The 26,943-nt window shown below is 38.8% G+C and overlaps 1 protein-coding gene across 12 annotated transcripts in view; it reads right to left on the bottom strand.

Annotated features, from left to right (window-relative positions):
• Window positions 1-26,943, bottom strand: part of DLG2 (discs large MAGUK scaffold protein 2) — a 966,889-nt gene that overhangs the window by 393,172 nt on the left and 546,774 nt on the right. The window contains exon 1 of one of the 12 annotated variants that reach the window (XM_079303603.1): window positions 19,293-19,390. The exons of the other annotated variants lie outside the window; for them this stretch is intronic. Coding sequence (XP_079159729.1) covers window positions 19,293-19,349 — 57 coding nt within the window. The 5' untranslated portion in view covers window positions 19,350-19,390. Of the gene's footprint in view, window positions 1-19,292; window positions 19,391-26,943 lie in introns of those variants that run through there. 12 annotated transcript variants of the gene reach the window in all.

Genomic DNA, 26,943 nt, shown 5'->3' with positions numbered 1-26,943 from the left:
GCTGTTGACCTCTCAATTCCTAGAAATAGCATTAAGCAAAAAATTTCAAAGCACAAAATCAATGCAACACAGCACCATAGGTTTGGATAATAATGAAAGAATGTAAAGGGACTGAAGTTGAAGAGAAGTAACAGTGCCACAAAAGGAGCTTCATGATATGTCATTGCTTAAGTAAACAAAGCACCAAGGGCCATTATAAGGAGCCATCTGAAACACAATGGAAATGACTGGAGAGTACTGCAAAACCAAAATTTTTTCAAAGAAGTTGCACAGAACCTTAAAAATACACCTTATTTAAAACTATAGGCCTGGAAAAAAATAAGGCAATTTCCCCAGAGAAATGATCAAGGGAAAAGCATCCTTGAGAACTTGAAAAAATAGACTGTAGGTGCAAATAGGTACATAGGATCTATTATGGGTGCTAAAAGGACTAAAAATCACAAACAACATAATAGAATAAAAGTAAAATGAAGAAATAGTAAAAAAAAAAACCACTAACACTTCAATATTAATAATGATGCTGAAAAGTACTTCATATCAAGAAAATTATACTTGCCTGTTTTTCAATCAATATTTTGCTGTTTTTACCATGGGAATAATTTTCAGTTTCATGCCAAGGGCAGCCAAGTAGATTTTATCCACAGCTACGACTGTGACAAATTCAACAATCTAAAGTACAGTCTCCCTAGAGGAGAGGCTGAAGCTTTGTTGCCTAAAACTCCTTTGTACAAACAGGTTAGCACTGAAATGAGTACTGTAGACAGTAATCACATTCTGACAGATGGGCAATGGTGACCTATGAGGTCTTTCCCCATCTTTACATTTTAGCATTCTGTCATTTCTCAACAGCACTGTTTTGGCTGGAACTGGAGGCAGAAACACTGAATAAAAAATATTGTCTTAAACTGAATTAAAATAGGTGGGGACAGTGACTTATCTAGCAGCAAGTAATAAGGCCCTTTTTCTCATGATGCAGGCACAAAAAGTAATACAAGTGAAACATTACCATTCTTGGGTTGTAGGATAGCTTTTAGTTACTGATTTCAAGACATATTTTTTGCTTTGTAAAATACAAATGTTTAGGATGCTGCTCTTTGTGTTCACTATTAGTAGCGACCTGAAAAGGACTAGGAAAATTCTGCACTGTCTGAACTTACTGTATTGAATGTATGTATTAAAAAGCCACTTATCCCAGAAAATAGAACTTTCTCTGTACACAAAGACAACATTTACCTTTCACTGTATTGAGCAATACATGTAACAATCAAAGACATAAAACCTAAAAACTATCAGAACTGATCTGAACCGATATTGAGAAGATGGGTTTGCAAACAATTAGGGGAACTTCAAACGTCACAACCACCCTTCATGCACTGAACAGCACCCCCCAAATCACTGGAACATTAAATGGCTCAGAGGGTCACTCCCTCTAGCAATAAAAGCAAAAACATAACAATAAAAAAACATGTCCTGGATATCCGTCTCTGATATGATGGTGGCTTGATTCTCTTTTTTTAATGGAAAAACTCCAGGAGATGGCTTTCAGAAATAAGCTTTGATTACTGTTAGAAGGGATAAAAAACCACAAGGGATTAAAAAAAAACATTTCCTGGCAAAGGAAACCAAAATTTATGCACTATACATCAGGCACTAGGAGAGACCACCTGGAAAAGGACTAAGTATAGCATTTAGTAACACAAACAGAGCTGTCTGCTTAAGGCAGGAGGGAGGTAGAATATAGGAATCAAAGAGCACAGTCCTAAAAATATTCAGCTTCAGGAAGTCAGATTTCTCTTGTGCCAGTACAACAGCATTTCAACCTTGAAAACAATTCAATATGTATCCCAAGAAACTGGCATTCAGACATGCCCCCAAACCATTTGGACAGATCCAGTCTCCTCCTACCCTACCTTTTAGGCACCGATCCCACCCTCCAAATGAAATACATCCCCTCATCCAGTAAATTATGATGCCTGCCAGAAATATCACATTTACCATTCTCAGCCTGTTGTAAATCCTGACTTTCGCCATGGGACGTCTGGGAAAAATTAACACCTAATGTGATGGTCCTTTCCAAAAGCTAAGCAACCTCACAGGCAGGTGCACCAATTCTGAGCACTAACATATAAAAACCCCACTGCAGACCTGACCCTGATACTAAATAAATGTTTGGCTGGGAGGACAAGAAATGGGAACATCGTGTGCTTCAGAGGAACGGGAGAAAAATGACATAGAAAATATTACAGCAAGAAGAACACAGAATCTGTGGGAGGCACAAGGTTTTTTAGGACAGCTGTAACAAGGAGAAAGCAAGAGACTCCAAAGTTAAAGTCAGTCCTTCAGTGCTATTGTATGCTTTGTGACACATTTTGAAATGTCTTCTTCAATTATAAATGCTCTACTCCTATACAAACAGGGCTTCAAGCATTTTTTTTGCTATCAGCCCATCTGTTATTTGAAGACCTTTTTGCTCACTTATTAGCTCAATACTGATCTGACACAGCCAGAACTGAGTTATTTTTCAGGTTGTTGATCACATACTTAACAGTTCAGATGTGTGTCTCTTCTGCATGATATTAGCATATTTTCATTTTAAAATACTCCATTAAATTTCTATTTCACATGAAATGAAGATACATAGAAGAAAGAAAGATACTATCTTCTTTCCTTTCCAGTGCATTCTACCTGGCTTACCCAGTCACCAAAAGCCATCTATTAAAATATTTCCAGTGCACATGAATAAAAATAAATAGCTTCTTCAAAATACTTGGAATTAGAAGTAGCAACACTTATTGATGTAAATATAGAACAAATCACTTCTTTTACATACAATATAAAACATTACTGTGTGCTATCTGGTGATAATCATCAATCCCATATGTTCAACTTACATTTATTAATATTTATTAATAATTATTATCATTTAAAGCAGTATCACAATGACATGCTTTTCAGGAATTAAGAATTATAGGTAATATAGCCTTTTTTCTTGATCATTAAAGTAATGATAAAATTGAAGTACTGGCAATGTATTTTAATTCCAGGTATATAGAACTATGCATTCTCTCCCCAGAAAATCAGCAGCTTTTATAAAAGACAGTTTTTACTAAGTTTTTTCACCAGAAGGAAACAGAAGAACTATGGTTAGAGGTCTGAGTCCATTCAGTTCAACAGAGCTCAATTTAATTCATTTCCCCCCAAAAAAGAAGCCTTATCCTCAGAATTTAAATTTAAAAACATGCCTTATTTTAGAGATATGTTACAGTTCTCCTTACCGAGACTACAGAATCAAACGAACCCTGTTCCCGACTCTCAATAGCTGAGATTGTTTTCAACCAGAGGAGATAGCTTGAAATATCAGATATTTCAGAATGCTCCATACTGAAAGCTGCAAGATTAGCAGGACTGAGGTGAGACAGACTTGCAAAAGGAGGGCTTTTGCTGTGTTACATAAAGTTCTAATTAGATCCTTGGTACAAATTGCTATCCTAAGAATAAAAAGTTAATCAAAAAGCCTCATTGGAAGAATAGGAGGGCAAGATTAGAGCCAAGACAGCTGTTTCTCTTTGGGACAATCGTGCAACTGCCTAACTAGATTCTGTGCCACTATTCAGAAGTGAAAATATATGTGTGAACATCAAAGAATTCCCTTGGTGTTACTTTGGACTAAACTGTTCACACCTGGTTTACCTCAGGGGAACTTAGGAGACCTTTCTATACTGAGATTCTAATGCAGCAAGCACCTAAATATCAGACCCTCTTAATGTCATAGCTGAAATTTTTTCACAGAAATAAGAAAGTTTTGAAAGGAATTGAATACAGGAGTGGCACGAGAAGAAGTTTTGCAAGGACTTTTGGTGACGAACTGTAAGAGCATGCCTATAACGATTTATTTAATTTGACTAAATCTTAGAAAACTACCCAAATAACCACAGGATAACTGATGGATGCTTTCCTATCTCTCCAAAAAGATGCAATTCTAGTCCCCATTCCCAAAGTACAACTGAGAGTTCTCTTTACCTGTTCAGATTTATATTCTCTGTACTTGTGGGTGGTAATGTAGAAATAAAAGGAGTAGTGACAGGATCCAAGGAATAGGGTGAAATTGTGTCAGTGGAGCTTTAGATTAGACATCAGGGAAAGGTTTTTCCCCCAGAGGGTCGCTGGGCATTGAACAGGCTCCCCAGGGAAATGGTCACATCATTAAGCCTGACAGAGTTCAAGAAATGTTTGGACAATCTTTTAAGGCACATGGTGTGACTCTTGGGGTGTCCTATGCAATGATCCTTGTGGGTCTCTTCCAACCCAGGATATTCTATGACTCTTCAGAGGCCAGACATGATTGATTTACCCACTGGAAAATCCAGAGCACAAAAATCTTGAATACTTCAATAAGGTCAATATTTTAGTTACAATGTCTTTTAAGGAGGACAGTACAGAATATTAGTAGCTGTCTGCTCAGAAAAGTCACATAAAGACTGACATTACAGGTATTTTCTGGAAAAAGATGTCATCCTTTGCCAAAGAAGCTCTAAAGCAAACCTGAATGCCACAGCTGCAAAAAATCCGTGACGAAACGAAAATATCAGATATGAAGGATGAAATACTGTAAATAACAGCTTTTATAACCCCCAATTCCTTATCTTCTCATAAAAATAAATGTATGTCCACAAGGAAGCAGGACATAATTATTCATTGAGAGGCAAGAGAGGTGAGAGGAGAGAGACAGAAAACTCCTAGTACAAGGAACAAGGAAATAAGTGGCCTTAAATAGTACGTAATTTACTGCATAATAAACTTTTTTGGTTTGTCATCTAATAAGTTCATTCTGAGGCACCAAATATTCACAATCAAATTGAAAAACAATGTCATAAGAACGAGAATACTTGACAAATCAAGCAATGTTTAGAAAATAATACTGATTTTTTAAAAACAAAGAAGTAGCATTAAAAAACCCTACAGGTTCACCTAGTTTAGAACAAAATATTTCAAAAGTATTTCACAATGCAGCATACATACATTTTTGATGAACAGATTCTTTTAAAAAATTGATATAAAATTTTTCAAATGAAAATGGGTATGCAGCCTAATGCAAAAAGTGTCCCTTTTCCCCAGGAAAACTGATTTCTGAAAAGACCCAAAGAAGACTGCAACAAAACCCAGGTAGCTTTACAGAGTGGAGATAAGGAAAAGAAAACTTAGTGCTGCTTCTCCCCTCTACTTCTTCTTCACTTAGAATTACACTGCATAATGAGAAAATTCTACATTAATTTAAATGTTATAAAAATACTTCAGTATTAAATAAAATGCAATACCCCTATAAAACATATTTCAGAAAATATTTCAACTGACAAAAGAAACGTGTTCATTTAGTGGCGACTGTAAAATATGTGAACTGTGTGTACCTAGGAGCAGGTAACTTTTCCTTTCCCTTCAAACTCCTTCCACGACATTCTGTACATTATTTGGTAGAAGGGCTTGAACAGGCCTTTGGTTTCACCCAATACAACTGTTTGCACTAACTTACAAAATCAATTTATAGAATGGTTTAGGTTGGAAGGGACCTTAAAGATCATCCAGTTCAAACCCCTCTGCCATGGGCAGGGACACCTTCCACTGGAGCAGGTGATCCAAGCCCCATCCAGCCTGGCCTTGAACATTCCAGAGATGGGGTGTCTGTACCTTTTCTTGACAGCCTCTGCCAGTGCCTTGCCACCCTCACAGTGAAGGATTTCTTCCTCATGTCTAGTTTAAACCTGCTTCCTTTCAGTTTAAACTAATTCCCACTTGTCCTGTCACTACACACCCTTGCAAAAAAAACTCTCTCCAGACCTCTTGTAGTCCCTTTAACTAATGAAAGGTTCTATGAGGTCTCCCTAGATCCACATATCCAATATTATTTGCTTCTTAGAAAAGTGGAAGACTTGAAAGTGAGAACATAAATAACTCACACCAATTCTTCCTCAATTTGAAAGCTAATGTTTAAACCATTATCTTCTAGGACATGAGAAGGATCACTTATTGTGAAAATGGCTGCAACTGGTTTGTTTGTTGCATTACCTAGTGAGCCCATAAAATAAAGTTTAATTTACAGAGTACCTTGTCCTGTAAATATGAGTGATCCAAATCGACTGTGACAGACACAGCTCAGTCCTTCAGCCAAGCTTCTGTGAAAACATCTTTAATAAAGGATAGAAGACACCAAGGAGAAGAACAACCAGACCAGAGCAGTAGATGGTACTGCATGGCAAAGAAGGCATATCCACAGAGAGCCTGTGCATATCCCATGCTGAAGCAGGTGCTCCCTCAGAGGGGTTGTTTTGCTTGTGACAGCATCTGGTAACATTTCTCTAATTTTAATTCAGTTCATGTACTTTCCCTCTCCTGCTTTTCCAGTTTTCTCCCTGCTGCAGGGGCAGTGAGAGAGTGGTTCTGTGCGGGCTGCCAGCTGAGGCCAACTTACCAAAACTTGATCTACCAGTCCTCTAATTAAAGCATTTTTCAGAACACTTTCCATGATATTTTAGAAAACGACCTTATGGAACACCTAAAGTTTTTCCACTATCTCTGAAAAACCATTAGAGACATGTAATACCTCAGGTCAGGACAGTGATGACTAAACTTAAATAAAGAACTCATACTGAATAAAGATCAAGGTATGACAAAAGCTGATGCAACTACATCCCATAAAAGCTCATACAGTTTATACACAAAGACACAACTCTCCCAGGTTTTTTCCTTATATTTTATAGGAAAAAAGTATTCCAAGTTTGTTGATGCCTTATATGTGTAATGCCACTTGTAACAAGTATTTATTTCTATGAAAACACGTACTGCTGTCAATCAAGTAAATGATAAATAATTTAACCAGTAAAATTACTTTTTATAAGTCAATATAACAGATCAGCTGGGAACAGCCCACAATGTCTCCAGCAGAAATTTTTAGAAATTGTTTAACTGTACCTCACCTTTTTAAACCTTTCCAAGTGGATTACTGCCTTCCTACAAACATTAAAATGTTTAATTTTTAAAATAAATCTTAGCTAATAGCTTCTATAAAGCCTCATTGGAGTTTTGCCAATTGGTTGTTTACAAACCTCTAACGCATTAAGAGCAAATGACAGAGATAACTGAGTGGTTTACAAGGGAAATACTTTGCATTAGAAAAATAAGAATAGCCATTCAATTTTTCATACAGGTTTACTTATTTATGGTTGCAGAAATATGTGGGCTGATTAAGTTTGGAGGGCTTTGCTAGTTATTCTTATTGAATTTTCAAGGGAAGTAAGGATAGAGTAAGGATTGCTGAGTTCTAGCCCAAAAGTCCTTCTGAACTTTTGCATCTAATAATCAGAGGCAGTATTACTGCTTTACTTTCAGATCAACTGATACTCTGCTTTACTAGCTTTTCCCACTAGTGCTGCAGGGGTCGAAGACCAGTCATTGCAGCAATTACTTTTTGTCTTTTGCATCCTTTAAACTTCTTTGTTGGATTGAATCTGAATGCCAGATCTCTAAAAAAAAAAAAAAAAAAAAGTTATCTTCTTTCCCATTAGTCTGCCACTTTTTATGAAAGCCCACTGTTGCTTCAAGATAAATTTTAAATTGTAAACAAGTGAAGAAGCAGCATTTTCTGTGTATTTGATACATTCAATCTTGAATGTAACCTTTTTTATTTCTTATAATGGCAATTTACATATCAGGTGGATTTTAAAAGGATTCTTCTTTTTCTTTACCTTTATATAGAAATGGAAAAAACCAATAGCATAAATTTCTAAAAAGAAACAATTGCAGGTTAGACTGCTACTTTGCAGTTTGGAAGGGTGTTTAACTTTTGAGTTAGCTTCAGCATTCAAATTATTGCCAATAATACCAAGTCCCACAAACGCTGCCTGTATCAGAGTTACAGGGGAACAGTGTTAAGCACTCTGCTGAAATGTGGTCCACATCAGTGGCTGCTTACTGAAATTCTGTATTTGAAGAAGAATATCTTTTAAAGACATTCTGGCTACATTCAATGACTTTTTTTGCCATTGCTTTGCTCTTACATTTTCAGTATTTTCTCCACTTACTCCAAGTTAACCAATTCAGTAGTACAAGAACTGCTTAAACTGTGTTGATCAGTCCAGTACAACATCCCAGCAATCAGGTCAGCTCAAACTGCTGAAAGGAACACAATCCATGGATGGAAAAACTGGAAGTACTGCTGGTTAAGTAATTACTTTGTATCTCCAAGTCAATATGTGCCTCACTCCAAGAGCACAGCCCTACCTTTAGCTGAAAACTCTCATGCACACAACAGGCTGATGCAAACTGCCCCACTTCAACAAAGAACCCACTGCATATTTCTACAGTAACATGAAGAACCCCTAACCTCAAAAAGATGGAAATCTTATCAACATACCCATTCTCACGGGCCCAGGAAGTCACTGAAGTCCCCACCAAGGGGATTGAGCTTGATGCTGCACCTCAAGGGTGGCCACAACCAGCAAGGACCCTTAAAGGTCCAACAAGAACAGATTTCAGATACCCTTCCACATGGATGGGTTAAAACTTAGAGCTGTTCAACAAATGGGGCAGGTTGGCTCAGTCTAGCTGTTGCCTTAGGACTAAGCTATGACAACAGGATTGAAAATTAAGCTCTCCCTCTGTTCTGTGTACAATCCACAAAAACATTTGTTAACTTTCCTGCTTCAGCCTTGCCAGTATGAAATGAAATGAACATTGACCTAACTCACAAATGTATGAGAAAACAAAAGCATCACATAGCTGTTCCTTCTGAGGTGCTTTAAGAAATGTCAAAACATCAGGCAGTAATGACATCTGGAGAAAACAAACAGGATCAATTTTGCTTTCACATCACCTCTCCTGCCCCTGGTTGGTTGCTGAACACCAACTAATATTTCAGATTGCAAAAAGAATTTTCCTGCATCTCTGTGGTTTTATTATTGCTTTTATTATTAATAAAACTGAAACCTAGTTCCTCTAGCCCTCATCCCCTTGCTAGCAAATGTTTTTGCTGGGGCAATTCTGTTCCCTTTTGCATTTTGCTGGTTTGTCATATGTGCTGAACCTTCAAGTGCAAGAGGTAACATGATGAAATGGAAACTGGCAGAAAGTACATTAAAGTTATTATCACCTGAGGACAAATCCTGGCAAGTGAACCACAAGAAAAGAGACTTCCATCTGGAAATCAGAAAAAGAGCATACAGGTAAACCCAGTATTTCCACTACTGTTTTGGCAACCATTCAGAAATGAGAAAATACAGATGAGTTATGGGGTGGGGGGGGAGGGGGGGGGGAGGGGGAAGCAAGTAGAAGTAATGGAACTTTTAAAAAAGAGGACAGAAAGGAGCAAAGGTGAGAAGGAAAACAGATACTAAATTTCAGATACTAAATGCAGTACCAACATACATTTTGAAAGGGCATTATATAAAATAAGCATAAGGAAACCTTCTGGTTAGATATGACAAGGGCTACCATCAGAGGATACAAGGACCAAATAATTATGAATCTGAAGAGCTTTTTAGGTTTTGTCCATTCAGCAAAATAATTCTGCAACTCTGCATTTTCAACCACTACTAAGAGCTGATTCATTTCTTTCTGTATTCTCCATATGATTAACATGACATTTTATTTCTTGGTACACAAATTAGTTTAGCTGATAGGCAGCAACCAGTACTTAAAACCAAAATAACTAGGAGTGATAACCTCAAGTTTCAGCAGAAATTATTTCAAAAGTACTGTGTGAATTCCTGTTTTGTGCTGACTACATAGACTCAAATGCATCTCTGCTAAAAGAGAAAATCCACTGAGAATACTGCCATGAAAACTCAAAGGAAAAAAAAGTAGACAATATTTTTGCAGATTTATGCCTGCAGAAGTGATCAGATTGCTTCTACTTTTATACTTGAAGAGGCTGAGCAAGCAAGTAACTGCCCCAGAGGCAACTGCAGTACATCATGACTCTGCTTAATATATGTAGTAGATCTACAGGTGGTACATTACAGAAGAAGTACGGTACAATTAAATCTACCCACAACAAACTGGTCCTGCCCTTCTTCATATATGTATGGGGTTTCACTTTCACTTCTTTAAAATCATTAAAGATTTCAATAATTTTTAAAAATTATAATAGTGATTATAGTAACCTATTTCTTTTTCAAAGTTGTTGTCAATACCATAGGTCAGGTTTTTCTTAAAAACCCAGTGGGACCATATGAACCTCATGAGGTTCAACAAGGCCAAGTTTCAAGGTTCCATACCTGGGTAGGGGAAACCAATAACATCAACACAGTCCAGTGGATGAAATGTACTAAAAGCAGCTCTGCAGACAAGGATTTGGGGGAATTGGTGATGAAAGGTTAAATGTGACCAGCAATGTGTGCTTGCAGGCCAGAAAGACAACTGTATCCTGGGCTGCATCCAAAGAATATCCTCTTTTGGAGTGTCCAAAAGAGGGCCACACGAGGATGGTGAAGTGTCCTGAGGGGAAGCTGATGTCTTAAGTTTTAGCTTTTATATTTTTCATGCTATACTGCTTTAGTTGTAATTCTCAACTTCATTTTCCCTTCACAGCTTACATAGACAGAACAACCCTTTCCAGCCTGAGAACCAAGGACACCATTGCAGCTCCAGGCCCAAAAAAGCATAAATAACAGGGAACTGAGGAGAGCAATCTGGGAGGATGGGACTTCATAACCTGAAACTGTAATTGGACAATTAACTCCAAGATGTAAATGGGCTGAAACTTATAAAAATGCGAGAACTCATGACTCCGAGTCCATCTTGGGTGGAGCCACGGCCAGGCTCTTGTACTGCCCAAGGTCTTTGAAGACCTTTTAAAAAATACCTATTTTATTCCTTTAGCACTGTCTGGCCTCTGTTCCAGGTCAGCCTCTTTAGGCATCAGATGTGAAGAGGAGGGGCACGCACTGATCTCTGCTCTGCGGGGACAGTGACAGGAACCAAGGGATGGCCTGAAGCTGTGCCAGGGGAGGTTGAGGTCAGAGATTAGGAAAAGGTTCTTCACCCAGAGGGTGGCTGGGCACTGGAGCAGCTCCCCAGGGCAGCGGTCACAGCACCAGCCTGGCAGAGTTCAAGGAGCATTTGGGCATGTGGGGGTGATTCTTAAACCTGTGCAGCACCTGCTTCTACATTTTTTCCTGAGACCATTCAAAACACAGCAGCAAATGTGGCAGCATCAGCCCCAGGCTGAATGTAAGACCAGGGTTCTGCTATTTCTACTACCTTCTTACTGAATATCTAGATAAAAATTTGGGGTTTTCTTCCAAAATTTGGCCGTTTGATTCTGCCCAACTGCAGTCTCCCAGAGCATAAAAAGTGACTTCTATACTCATAACTGCAAGACAGATTTTAATAGAACCCAGACGCGTCTGCTGAGCAGAAAGTAAAAACAGAAAGGTAAAGAGAATAAATAGTCTCAATAACTCTCAATTTCTTAAGTGAAACAAGATTATTTCTGAACTCTTGGAGGCAGAAATGAGCTTGGTATAAGTTTCTGTGCTTAGCATGGGGAAGTCCCTGAGCACTGCTGTGTTGTCAAAACCAAATTTCATGTGCCAGATTGCACATTAGTGTGACTACCTTTGGAAGAGGCAGCTGTGCTGGGACATGACCTCTGTCACATGCTTCTGCTCTTAGCCTTGTGCTGGCACTAGAAGCTGTGCTAGTGGACATCAGCTGGGCCACGAATTAGGTCTCTCAAACATATTTTTTAAATGATTTTTTTTTTTTATTTCTTCCACCAAAGTAAGCTCTGCAGAATGAAGAAAAGTAAAAACAGAGCTTAAACCTTACATTTTCAGTTCTCAGGTGAGTGATGGTCACAACACAGAACTTGGACAAACCAGCACATGGATAAATAGTAATTCCTACTCTCATGATCATGAATGCAAGAAATTGCAGCTCAGTATGGAAGAAGTGTTTATCAGAAATTTAAGGAAAACAAATGTAAACAAGGAGTCTGAAAAGAGAACAAGGAGTGTTAAAAGCCTCAGTTTAACTGATTTTATACCTGGGTGCAGCATAGCTGCTCTGTAGGAATCCTGAGACACTACTCCATTGTGCTCTCATTTGAAATGCATAATGAAAATCATTTGTCTGATGTTCTGTTTGATCAATTATATGAACAATTTTAGCTGCTGAAGTAACCTGCTTCTCCTTGTACAAATACTTAATCAGAAAGGCAAAACCCTGTATTAAAAGTAGAATATATCCAAACCAAAACCAGCTGTTATTTTGCTAAGTTGGATTTTGTACTGCATTCATAGTTGGCTCCTGTGACTTAAAAGAAAGCTTATACCAGAATTGGGATTTACAAAAAGGATTACTTTGCTTGTTTTTCTGATATTTAGTTTAGATATTACAGGACCTCTGTTTTCAATACATAAAGAATTCCTTTTTGATCCCAGTATTTCTAAATCTCAACATGATGGGACATTAAATTAGATGATTATTGAAACAATTCTTCTGATTAACTGTAGCAATTGATAAAAAACACTTCTATAAAAAGATAAATGAGTGTATGTTATTTAATTTATAAACTCTATTGTAACAACCTAAGGCTAATTTCAAAGCAAACATGGTTGTTAAAAGCAAAGTAATTGAGTCCATATTCGTTTCTTGACATTTTTTTGGCTTTATGTTTATTACACTTCATCCAAAAGTCACATGCGAACATGGGGAAGCAGAGAGCTAAATTGGCAAACTCTGTAAATCTTATCACTACTACAACCAGAAACTCCCCTTAGATTTTGGAGAGTTTTGTTTGAGCTTTTTTCTGTGGAGAAGTCTGATATTTTTGTACCCCAGAATAGTAGAGAGACATTTCCAAAAGGGACATCAATTTTCAGGTTGTGTCTTCAAGTGATGCCAAAATAGCTGAGACCAATTCTATCTCAACCTGAGCCACTGTTCAGTATCCAGCTATAAATTGTCATGCATCACCCTTCACTTCTTTTGTTTGGATTAGGCCAAAGCCACCTTGGCTGAGTTGCTGTAAAGGGTTTGCATCTTTGAATGCCCAATTTAAATGTAGTGGAACATTAGACACAAAGCCCAACTAGGATTATCAAGCCTTATTCCTAATTATTTTATGCAAACTGTAAGGCAACCATTTAATTTTTTCTTCCCGTTAGTCCAGAGACCATCTAGTTTATCAATCCTGTTGACATGTCATCAAAGAATTCCAGCAATCTATAAGAGGCAGGAAGATTAAAATCTTATTATGTGACTTGTGCCATAGAGTACTATAGGAAAGATTAAAGACTTTCCTGAGTTCTAAGTTCCTGTAGTAGCAAGGATCTACTTAGGAGTAAATGCCTGGATAGTCCTAGGAGCCAATTACATGGCATGGCAAAATATAGAAAAAGTGCAGGAAAAATAAAAGGCTTTGAATTCCAGTTTGGCCCTAGAGAAAGGCCCCTCTGTTCTCAAATGTGGTATACAGTTTATCCATGGATGAATAAAAATGGCAAGTACTAGACAAAATTATGAATAGCAGGAGAAATACCCAAACACTTGTGCAGTTTTGGCTAATTACCAATGCTACAAACAATCCCTGTCCAAACCCTACAATTCCCTTTCTGTGTCCCCTTTCATCTCCCTCTGAAAATCCCAGTAGCCAAATTACATGTCAAGGGGGGAAAATGTTCCTGGCTTTTTGGGGCATCTAGAAACTTTGAAATATAGGTTTAAATAAATGCAATTCTAAACACAGTACAACAAATGCAAATTCGGCATTAAGATATTTAGGACTGAACAATCAGCAGGAGCCAAATATTGTATAATTAAACTATAAATCATTATAATCATTGGTAAGTACAGTACATAGTGTACCCGCTTGCATATTTAAAGGAAAATATATGGAACATCTTGCATACAAATACAGTTATGATCTGTGTAACCATGCCTATTTCTGAAATTTCTTTGCTATCACTTAATATTACATATTATCAAAAACATTAACACTGATAAAAACCTGATATATTAATAGAAGGGTATAGAATATTATACAACAAATTAAAGAATATCCATACTACAGTGGCCTTTGCAAAGCAACAGTACATTACCAATCTGGGCAGGGATTGCTCAATTACCTCCTGTGAGATTGTGGAAAATCTGGAATCACTGACAGACTGACACAAGTTCCTGAGTCTGAAGGCCACAAAGCCTCATAACTAACACTGATGTTTTCTTCTTCCTTTAAAAAGCAAAAAACCCCACAACAACAAAACAAAACAACAACAAAAAAATACCCCCCAAACACCCTAAAAACCCCAAACAAAACAAAATCAGCAAAAAATGAACTTTTATGTTTAAAGGGGTACTCCTGCTGTGGCCTCAGCATATTTATTTAGTTTCTGGAGTTCCTGGGCTTTCCATGGCATACCATTCAAATTGGAGTCACATGAACAACCATTGAAGCTAAGGAAAATTTCCAAACAATCACAGAATCACTGAGTTTGGAACAGACCTGTAAGATCACTGAGTCTAACCATTAACCTAGTACTGCCAAGCCCACCACCAGACCATGTTGTCTACACAATTCATATGGCATACACAACTCACCTGTGAGTCTTTTAAATACCTCCAGGGACAATGACTCTATCACTTCCCTGGAAAGGCTCTTATGCCTCATTTCATGTTACTTCTGACCAGAAGCCTTCCCTACATCACTAAGGAAGTTGCTGGCCTCAACGGGCTAAGCTTTGATCTCCTTTTTATGCCAAACATAACAGCTATGAATTCAGCAGTAGCAATGCTTTCCTAGTTTTGGTAGGAGAAATAGGCTAAACATGAATGCAAGAATCAAATTAAAGCAGCTGTCCTGGGAGAGAATCAGATCTGAATGCCACCTGGAATGGTGCAGACTTCTCAAAACCCTCTGTCAGTGAGAGGGACTGGATGCAGGAATTGTTAGAACAATATCACTCATCTTCAAAAGAATATGATAACTTTTGTGCTTTTGTGTTTCTGCATTTGCACATCTCTTACATAGCAGCTGCACAGATTGCTGACAATGCTTCAATGACCTCACTTCTATGAATGCAGCATAAGGATCAAGCCGAGGCAAGATGCTGAATTAAGAACTGTCATCTAAATCCACTGATAAGAGCATACCACCCTGAGAATGGAATATGAGCTTTTTTCCTCATGAAAACTTGCCCAACTACTCCTATCCAAACCTGAGCTCAACTTGTACCATATAGCTGTCAATAGCCCTAAAGATAAAAAAGTTTTAAAGCCAATTATTGCTATTTATTTGCTGTTGAACTGTTATTTTACCAGCACTTGAACACACTAGATTAGAGTGAAAAGCTCTCCCTCAGCTAACTGAAATTGCTTAATGTAACTTTATAGCTGGAAGGGACTTGCCATAAGAATGGCCAGTTCCATGTGGGAATCTCTGAACTCAAGTGAGTGATCTAAGCTTTCAAAAACACAGCTCATGATTAGTCATTTCTTTATACAGCTGGAAGAGCCAGTATCTCTGAGTAGACCTTTTGCATTAGTACTGAGGCAGAATGCCTTGAAGCAAGCTCTCACTTCATGCCACCATGCAAAGAGATCACAAATGAAAAACAGGAATTTCAGCACTAGCCCCAAAGGCCTTCAAACAGGAAAGACACTCTCAGAAGATCCTTCAGAATTTGGCTGCTCACCACCCTTTTAAAGTCAGGCCACATCTACAGCCTAGGGTTTGGCTCACAAGCCTCTATCAGGTAACAAAAAACAATGGTGAAGCTATTTCTTCTAAAAGACACTGACTAGAAAAAAACCTTTTCTGCTATTGATTGTAAAAATACCTCAGCCAACCAAAAGAGTCAAAGCTGATACTGACAGTAAACTATTTAAAAATAAGTGAACATTTACCCTTTTATGAAAGTTTTCAAAAGAGAGCACATGCATGCACTTTTGGGGGATGACATATCCAGGATATACCTGCTATGAGAGAACTTCTATTTCAAAATAGAATAGACAAAAATTTTATAGCAAAGGATTAACTAAATTTCAGTGGACTCCAGTATTGTCTTCTGAACTGGAAAACAGCCAAAGATGGGAATCTACTTCTACATTTTCCTTCCCCCTCAGAGGGATAATCTTGAGCTCAGAAAATCCAAAAACCCATATTGGGAAAGTGTTTAGAGGAGGATCTCTTTCATACAGACCACACAAAGTAAAATTGATACTTTGGACTTCTTAAAACAAGAAAAGCAACAAAAACTCTGCAATTTCTTCTTCAATCTACAACCAGGGCAATACAGACACCAATCCCTCTGTCTCTTCTTCACAAAGAACGTGTTCATTGCACACCTTCGGCTAAACATATATTTCTAATCTAATTAATTGCTACATTGCAGGTGCCAGCAATCTAGAGGTGCCTACAGGGAAAGTCCATCCAATGTTACAAACCAAATCCCATGTCACAATGACCCATGGAAAACACCAGGTCACCTCCTCACCTCTGCAAAGCCCCCTTCCACCCTCAAATTCTGCTCCATCTCTCACAGCATAACAGCGACCTAAAGTATGAAATCACTGAGTTAATCACACAAATTATATAATTCCACAATACTAATGGCAGTAGAGATACCCAGTGCACTGCAGAGACACAAAAATTATTCCCAAGCAACAGGGACACGTAAAACTTGCCTATTAACTTACTTTTCTTCTTATTTTCTCCCACCCCTTTTTCTTTTAAGTAAAGAAACAAAACTGCAAATGTTCGTCAAAAAGAAATGAAGTTAAAAGCCAAATTAGGTCTTGGAATCAAATTTCCATCTAAACACGATTCCAACCCACTTTAAAATTAGAGGGGGTTTTGTTTTTTTGTTTTTTTGTTTTTTTTTTTTAATTCCAATTTAATTTCTATTTGGACATACAGAGAGCATTTTTGTACCAACTCAACATGACATGAGGAGCAAACACAAACACACAAGCCAGCAAAGCAGAATTTCTAGGACAGTTGAAGTATCAAGAATACCAGAATGCCATTCTGCCATACTAAAGAAGAAGAAACTGGTGAAGAAAATTGAGCCATGTACTTCTCAAAAAAATCAACCTTTTTGTCAGGATCAGGATGTCAAAGTGCAAATTAATAACAGCTGTCAAGTGCACACTCTAGGAATGAAGGACCTGTGCATTTAGTTTGGTACTATAGCACTAATCAAGAGGCAGTTTCACAAGGTATTGTGTCTCTCCCAAAAGAAGTCAAGCAGAAGAAAAATCTGCCCAGAAGTTCATGTAATAAAACACTCCACCTTGGAAGCTATCAATGTCTTATTTTTTCTCATATTTACATATTAGATGGACACTTAAAATCAATTGTCTTTTTTTTTTTTCTTCCTTAGGCCAGCAAATATAACTGTTCCAATACATCTCTATTTTAGCAAGAAAGAAAGATTTCCCAGTCAACATAGCCCTCAGAAAACACCACTGACTTCAACTTGAATCCCCAATCTATGAAGAAGTAGTAAGGGTAGCCCTATAAGGTTTTCTCATATTGTTTCTATGCAATATCATTGATTATTTTCTAGCTGTATGTACATACAACAATACATGCACACACACACAAATGTACATACACCCCTCCCTACCCAGATCTTACACAATGCTCACTTTGCACAGAGAAAATGAGATTATTATTTGAAACAAACTATGTATCAACTCTGTGACACTCTAGCCATTAAGTATTTGCCCAAGTATATCAGTCCACCCCAGACAGTGATAAATTCATTACAGACAGAACCCTGAACAGAATAAGGTAGCTGGCGTTCAGTTCATACACTCAGAGCAAAGTTTTGTATTAAATATAAGAAGTAGGCAAACCTGAATAATTCCATATTATCTAAACCCATGAAGATGTGATCACAAAGGTATTAAAACTACTTAAATAACTTCTCAATAAATCTGTAACACAGATATTGTAGTCTTAGAAGAGCCTTGTTTTTTTAATAATGCTCCTACATTTTCTCTTTATAAATTCTCAACCTTTGAAAAACCAAGGAGCTCTTTCATCGAAAGTTTTTTTCCAAATCAAGAAAATCCTAAAAAAATATTTAGATCTTTTTATAATTCAAATTTGAAGTAAGTTTAATGTGATGCTTAAGACATTATTTCAATATTGGCTTTATTCCAACATAAATAGCTGTATATGCCTTGTATATGAAGAAGGTATATAAAATACATTGTAGTCACATGCAACACTACAGTCACTCAAAAATATAACAAAAAGCTTCATTTTTCCACTTGATAATAGATTGGAGGGGGAAAAAAGCTTTTTTTTTAATACAACAATCACTTTCGGTCAACAGAGCATCACTTTTTCAGGCCATAAGACAAGATAAAATACAGCTACACTATCTGACAATCCTTTGCCATATTGCTTTTCTGTACAGTGAAAATATATTAAAAACATTTCCATGAAGGAATCGATGTAATCTCTAGAGGGGGTGTAAATGTTCAGTGGGGGCTGAGGCTAGTTAAACTCCACTTTACACTACATCAGTAAGTAAAGATCTATTTTAAAAACTTGCTTCACCAATATCTCCTGCCTTTTTTACGGTGAAATGCTGACAAAAGCATTTGATGTTGCCATGATAGAAAGCTTTTTTGAATAAGCTGAAAGTTTTCTAAGTGAGACAGGAAAACATGAATCAGTGGAGATAGTAGATGCTTTTTAGTATTAACCATCCCATGAGTGTCACTGAGATTTCTATTTCACAGTGCTGGCTTTCGCTCTAGTTGCTTACAGGTAATTGTACACATCATTGACCCTGCTTGGTTTATAGTTGAAAAAACACTGCCCTGCATTTAAATAAAATCTTCAGATTCATGAAAGTTAAAGAGCTATTTCATATTTATTAAAGACTTCAACTACACTTGAAGTTCCAAAGAGGAGAAAAAGGTCACACTTTCTGTTATCAGTAAATCTAACACCCCCTCCCCCCATGTTGTCCCTTAAAGTGTTATTTTAACTTCATGTGATATTTGAAAACAAAATGTTTACTGTTTACAGAAGCTCAAAACATCCATTGCACAAGGGAGATAAACACATCAGTTCTATACAGCACAACGGAATACAAAGTCTGCAGAACCAGGGGGCACAAACCAAAACCTTTTAACAAGAAAACCTTCCCGAGAACAGCTCACAATTTCCATAGGCAACAGAGAAGCAATATTGAAATACAGATATGACCATCTGACAGCTTGTCCGTGCACACGAGATTCCCAGAACCACTAAAACCCAGAAACCACTAAACACACACCAAGACACACCACAAGAAGTTGACACCACCAAACCTCACTTTCTCTCCCCGGAGCATCCTCCTCTATTGGCCCGGAGGGTGAAGCGCCAGCTCACCTGCAGCGGGGGCGCCCAGCCGCGGGCACAGCCGCACTCCGGCCACTGTCCGGGGCTGCCCCGGGGCTGCCCCGGGGCTCTGGGGGGGCTCCTCCGCACGGCCGCGCCCCGGCCCCGGCCCCGGCCGGCCCCCGCGGCCGCCCAGCAGGGCAGCGCCGGGCAGGCGGGCGGCGGGCCGGGCGGATGGTGCCAGCGGCAGGCGCAGGGGGCATCCCTGGCGGCGGGGGGCACGCTCCTGCAGCCGTCCGAGCCCTCGGCGCCCCGGCCGCAGCTGTGCTGCCTGGGAAGGTGCCCGTGCATGGCGCGCCCGGGGCTCGCCCTGCCCGCCGGGCATGGGCGCGCTGCCGGCGGCGGCGGCGAGGCGCGGCGGCGGCGCCCGGCCAGCCCGGGGCAGCGCTGGCGAGCGAGGGGGCCCGGCCAGCCCGGGGCAGCGCTGGCGAGCGAGGGGGCCCGGCCAGCCCGGGGCAGCGCTGGCGAGCGAGGGGGCAGCCCCGGCTAGCGGCGGGGCATGGCGGCTGCCGGGGCCGCTGCCCAGCAGCCCCGTGTCAATGCCGGACTCCACTCGCGCAGCCACTTGACAGCATCCCCGCTGCAGGCAGAAGCAATCAATGCTCCGCGTGGCTTGGGACACACGCCTGCATCCCTGCCTGGATGACAAGCCACGGGAAGGGAAGGGGGGGGAATATCCGACAACCAACAAAAACCGCTCTTGCAATTTTCAGGAAGATTTAGTCATTTTCTAGCTGAACCTGACACGAGTCACAGTCACCCCGCTGGAGCACATTTATATGTACAAGCTTTAGAGGCAAAGTGCTTTCTTGTGGAAATAGCATCTAGACAAAGTAGTGAAAAAGATACTCCTTTACCAGTGATCCGAACAGACGCGGGAGTGGTTTTTTCCCTGAATGCCTGAAAAGACCTTGTCAACAAAATTGCATCAGAAGATGCAAATGACAAGTCCGGGAAGAATGTTATCTGCCCTAAATGTTAAACCACAGCATGAACGGCGGTATGTGCTAATGTGCACAAACACAGCGGAGAGCCTGAATTCAAAAATAAAGCCAAAAAGACCTATGCCACAAATTAACAACTCCAGTATCTTATATACGTGATGTGAATATACTTGTCTGTGTATAAGGACCTCAAGATTCTGACTGATGTATAATTTTCACTTCTGTTTTTCACCCCTTAAAAATTCTTTGGTGCTTGCCAATAACCTTCTGTACAGAGTTTTCTGTAAATCCCCTCTTGGGTTTTTCTTCCTAATACAATCTCTTTTCCTTAAATGATCCTGAATTCTTTCTTTGCAAGTCTTTTCTTTTATTTTTTCTTACAGAAGTGATAGAAGTGTGGAGTAAATCTGCCCTGATTGTTCCAAGCACCTTGAGATTTTTAGGGGTGTTCTCCAGTCTCAGGTACCTAAATCCTTGGGCCAGTAAGACACTCATTGGATCATGGACTCATATGTGTCTACTTTTTTACACTTTCTTTTAACTTAACCATATATCAGGTAATTTAACCATAGGAACTAACAAATTGGTTTCTGTGTAACAGTACTTCTGGGTCTGTTGGTGTTCAACAAAGATTTAAAAGCACACAGAAATTAAAAAGAACTAGTAGTACAAATAGTTTTACAAAGGCTAAAGCACTTTTAAAGACTTCAAAGACAACTATGACTATCTGCAAATATGCTTTCAAGTGAGATAAATTAATTTTTACAAATGCATTGATGCAAAAAACCTTGATTCAGTTAATTCCTTCTACATAGCTAACCTAAGTTTTGAGGAATTTTAGGCATTGCTAAAATTCATAACAATAAAGCCTGTCAGTAGTTCTTGATTTATAAAAATAAAAATTATGGCAATGCTCTAACAGTGGAGAAAATATTTTGACAACACTGTAGTTCAAATTGCTGCCTGTGAAACTCACATGAGTTTTAGCTGTATTTCCATTCAAGATGCTTGTCTTAGTTATACTAATGTGATAATGCAAGATTTTTTCAGAACTTCACTGAACAGCCAAAATTGTACACCATATACTCTCCTATAACAAAAATCCAACTGCAAGAACTCACAGAGCTTTCCCCAGAATTAAGGTCACTCCTGTTAGAAAAAGAAATACTAATGCACTTCTGAATAGCAAGCACAGATGTGGAAGCCTGTGCTTAAAACCTGAGCTAAGGGAGTCTACAAGGAAATCATTGCTACATGTAAAGTAAATGTAAAGTTACATAAGCCTGAATCCAACTTTTGCAGTTTTATTCAAGCATAAGAAGTGAAGGTGTGTGAGCTGCCCAGAAAGCTGCTTTCCTCTAGTGCCCAGGGGAAATTCAACCATGAGCACCTAAAAACTTGCCTACAGAAGGCAACTGAAGCCATTACTGCACCACTTCCAGCAGGACTAGCTTGATTAAAAAAATATCATATTGACATTATGTGAAGCTATAAATCATATATATTTAACTGTAACATATTTACATAGCATAAATATATAGAAAATAGGACGCTAATAAAGCCAAATTCAGTTTTGTTTCCATCATTTCAGGTCTATATTAGCAGTGTCCATCACCTTAAAACCATCACACCTACTCAATATACAACAGATGTAAAAGTCAGGACAAGCAATGTCTACAATAGGATTGGGGAGTGTAAAAAAAATCTACACATTCCATGACCAGACATAGTTTGTAGACACCCTACACAAAAAAACTTGGGTCAAGTCAACTGTACCAGAGCACTAAAATGTCTATCACAAATCACCCCAGGCCTATACTTTAAAGCAGTAAATGACCTTTGAGCAACCTTAGTGCACCCCAGCCAGTACAATGCAGGACTACAGTGGCATCCTTTTGACTGCAACATTCACGTTAAAACATTATATTTGAAATAGCCTCTTATCAGAATGTGGAAAAAGGGGTTTTATTCCAAAAGAATTTTACACCACTGAACACAGCCTAGAAGTGTTGGGTAGGTTCAGGGCATTTCATACTTTGAAAATTAGTACATAAAAGACTTACTACAAATAAATTATTTTACTGACAGCACTTTTTTTGAAGGTCATCACTGCCCATGTGAGATAAAAACACTTGAATATGGGGTGCATATGTGCAACTAATTGCCAGACAACATGGTAAGATGGATTCAAAAGATAATGCAATTTCATCCGCTGTAACTGAACCATTGTATTAGAGAGGATGGCACGCACCTCTGGATGAACTTGGATTAACACATGGCTCAAATCCACATGCCCAACTGTCATCCTAATTTGATAGTAACTGGTACACAAAGCAAAACTGAATATTGTACAACACGCGATGTGAACTGTGTTTGACCCAATACTGTTGTGGAAAAATCTCACTAATTTTCTTTTTAAAATATTAAGTAGGCATGACAAAATGGAGCAAATAGATTTAGCTGATATTGTACCAGCACAAATAACTGTAACTGGATTACAGCAATGTTGGATGTACACCAAAAATAAATGCTGAGAATAGTTTGCTTCAGGCAAAAATGTGCATATGGAAAGAAAAAGTGCATATGGGAAACAAAAATTATTAATAGAGTTCTGAAAGGGAAGCTAGAGTCATAGGCAAAGATGATTTAGATGTAGTAACAGATTTTTCCCTCCAACCAAGAGTGCGATGTTATGTAACCATAAAAAAATACAGAATAAAGGAAAAGTAATAAATGTGGACTGGACCAATGTATTAGAGATCCTAAATTTCTATAAATACTTTTGTTGAAGGAAAAATAATATGAACAATTACTAACACAATAGCAAAATTACTGAAATAAGTCAAAGGCAATTTCTTTGCAAGTCTTTTGTTTGGTTTATTGGTTACTGAAATGCAATCTTGTGTAGAAATAATATTCTCAGTGGTGACATGGGTTAGAAGGAATGATTGTGATCAGTCCAAGATTAGGCCAGGAGCCAACTGATCCAGCATAAGTCATTGTTATCATAGTGTACCCAGAAAATCTTGGAAGAATAATTTGATTTCCATAATGTACATATGCAAAATATGGAAAAAAAAAAAATTTAAAAACCAAAAAAAACCCACCCCAAAAACAAAACAAAAAAACCAAATATAAGAGGTGGGGAAGGACACAGCTGAAATAAAACAACTCAACTTCTCTTTCAGATCTGTCTACTCCTCTCCTTGGTATTCAAAGCAAGAAGCACACAGGAGTGCAACACCAAAAGTAAAACAATAGAAGAAAATACAATAAAAAACCAGCTATTTAAAGAAATCACCAAGGAAAGGAAATTTCACTGGAAATCTATCAATGATTTTCAAGAATAATATTTTGCTTACTTAAAAAAAAAAAGTATAATCCCCACACCCTTTACACAACAGGATGGGTCTCAATCTTAGAGGTTTAGCAGAAAAATACCAGCAAAGCACTGAGGCACTGCTGCCTGCACAACATAACTGTCTGCATGATCAAGGGCAGGTTCTTTTCATTTTTTTCAGAGGCTAGAAAAGCTTAAGGAGCTACAAACACATCCATTTTCAGTGTTAGCTGCATGTCCTAGGGTTAACATAAGGACAATCATTTAGAAATCAAGATCCAATGAAAGAGAAAAATGACAAGCATTTGGAAGGGAGCTATATCAAGAGAAGAAAACAACCCTCAGCTGGGAATATTAAGTCACAGTCAATCATGTCAAAGCTGGTGGAGAACAGCGCAGCAAGTTTACCTATTTCACATCCAAGTGAATCAAAGAGTCATAAAATTTCAGTGGAGTGAAATAAAAGAGCATTTCCATGCCAATACAGGATTTTTCCTTACTGGGCCTGCTATTTTCAGGTAGAGGTGTTGTGCTGGATTCAGCTGGAGCAAAGGTAATTTTCTTCCCAGTGGCTGGTATGGGGCTGTGTTGTGGATTGGTGATGAACATAGGGTTGGTAATTTAGGGACATTTTTGTTGTTGCTGAGCAGGGCTTACACAGAGCCAAGGCCTTTTCTCCTCCTCATGTTGCCACAGTGGCAAGGAGGATGGGGATGCACCTACTCACAGCAGGTGGTTTTTGATTTAGAAAAAGAAATTCAACTATGCCAGGTGTCCATTCAGATAGCAATGTAAGCAGAGAAGTATACCATGAATGCACAGCATAATCCATAGAATGAGTTAATCAGGAACCTTATTATAGTTGCATTGCATACAGATACATGCACAGTGTGAATTACATAAAGGAAGCTAGAATTTTTATTCCAATACTGGTTATCCATATAGAAAATAAAAATGCCAATTTTCTGGCTCAGACAATCTTTTTTTTTAGGTCTAGTGCCTATGACAATATCCTCTTTCTAATGGATTACCTTCTATTAGATTTATTTTGAAAGAATATTAATTTATGAGCAGACAGTGAGAAATTGTTTCTTCCCTATAAAGTTATTCATGTTATGCTTTTAATATATCTTTGAAGAGTTTGACACAGTTCTGTCACTGTCTTGTTATGGGCCAGTTGCAAGCTTCCACTGCAGGTGTATGGAAGGCAGAAAGATGTGAGCACATATCACAGCCAAAAAAAGACAAGGTTTAGAGCATACACTACCAAGAACTGCAGTTACTAAGCTCCTTCCTCAGCCTTTGGAAGCAAAGACTTAACAGACTAACATGAACTTCAGAACAAAAGCAGAAACCATTTTGTGGAACACAACTGGTTCCATATTTAAAGAATAACAAAAATCAGTCTTGTTTCTCTACAGTCCATACACGGTCACCCTTGAGATTTTATTTCAGTTGAAAATATTATCTAAAAATATTTCCCAAACATAAATATGCTAGCATGTTTTTGTAAAGGAATTACATACAGGTCAATGTGCTGGATGTTCAAATGACAGGGACAGTCCCTGAAACAAGAAAGTGATTTGGAAGGAAGATGAATCCCTGATGGCCCTATAACAAAAATAGCTTTACCCATATACACAGGTGCTTTACACAGGTGCTTTAAACTGTCTTCATTACTTGGAAGAGTAAAACCAAGCTGTTGGCATTACCTGGAGACTCAATAACATTACATTTTCCCTACACTGAGTGACCTCAAAGGCTAGAGCCATTGCTCTCTGCTTTGAAGAAGTTTTTGAGCTTAATGCAGGATGGACAAGGTAGAATTCTAGAGTGTCTTGTTCTAGTAGGTCAAACCAGCCACAATTCTCAGGACAGCAGTGCACACATAAAGGAAAGCAAGCTAATGGCTAAGATAAAAAGAAGTTTCACTGTGTAGATGGGTGTAAACACAGCCTGCTATTCATAATTTTGGGAAGAGAAGACCTAATTGGGAGCATGTTTGGGTTTTTTTTAACATAAAAATCCATGAAAGAAGTCCTCAGTTACAAACCACATGAATTCTCCTGGAACCACTTGCTCTGTGAGGAAAATAATGTTCTGCATAACAGGACCACAAAGAAAGGACCACAAAGAAAGCACATTAGTTTCTGACAAAAAAGTTACTATGTATTTTCAAGTGGCAAATTACATTTAGAGTAATTCGAACAAATCTAGGCTCTTTCTTCTTTTGGTAGAAATCTCAGATGCTTTGCTTTTCCAATTTGGGATGGCAAACATAATTGGAAGAAATTGGGCCAGAAGAAATGAGCAACCTGAAATTGAAGTCTTGACAACTTATAGAATCATAGAATTATCAAAATATTAGACTTGAATGAGACTTCAAAAATCATCTTGTGTCAACTCCTTTGCCAAAGGCAGAAACACTTTGCACTAGACTTTGCTCAAAGCCCCATCCAACCTGGCATTTAACATTCCCATCACACAGCATCTACAACCTCTCCAGGCAACCTACCCCAGTTCCTCACAGTGAAGAATTTCTTCACCATATCTAATCTAAATCTGCCCTCTTTCATCTTAAGGCCACTCCCCTTGCTCTACTCCCCTCAAACTCTTGTGGAAAGTCCTTCTTCATCCCTCTTGCACCTCTTTAGGTCCTGGAAAGCTCCTGTAAGGTTTCCCTGAAGCCTCCTTTTTTCCAGCATGAGCAGCAGTGACTCTCACAGCCTGCATTCATAGCAGAGGTGCTCCAGCCCCTGATTTAGCAGCTGGCCTCTGCTCTTGTTCCAGCACGTCCATTATTCTCTTGTGCTGGGGACTGCACTCCAGGCAGAATCTAACTAGAGCAGAGTGGGGGGGGAGAGAGAGAGAGAGAATCCCCTCCCTTCTCTGCTGCCCACACTGCTTTGGATGCAGCCCAGGACACGGCTTGCTGGGCTGAGTGCATGTTGCCAAGGCATGTTGAGCTTCTCATCCACCATCACCCCCAAATATTTCTCCCCAGGACTGCTCTCAGTCCCAGTTCTCCCTTCTTCAGGCTGTATTGTTGCTTGGGATTGTCACGACCCATGTGCAGGACCTTTCACTTGGCCTTGTTGAACTTCAGGAATTTACCTCTCAATCCTGTCAATGTCCCTCTGGCAACCCTTCCCTCCAGCATAACTACCAGACCACAGCTTGGAGTCATCCACAAACTTGCTGAGGGTGCACTTGAATCCTCTGGCCATGTCACCAGCAAGGATAGTGCTAAAGACTGACCCCCA

The sequence above is a fragment of the Erithacus rubecula genome (assembly GCF_903797595.1).
Source record: "Erithacus rubecula genome assembly, chromosome: 1".
NCBI lineage: Eukaryota > Metazoa > Chordata > Aves > Passeriformes > Muscicapidae > Erithacus > Erithacus rubecula.
The sequence above is the reverse complement of the archived record's forward strand: the minus strand, read 5'-3'. Positions and strand labels throughout refer to the sequence as shown.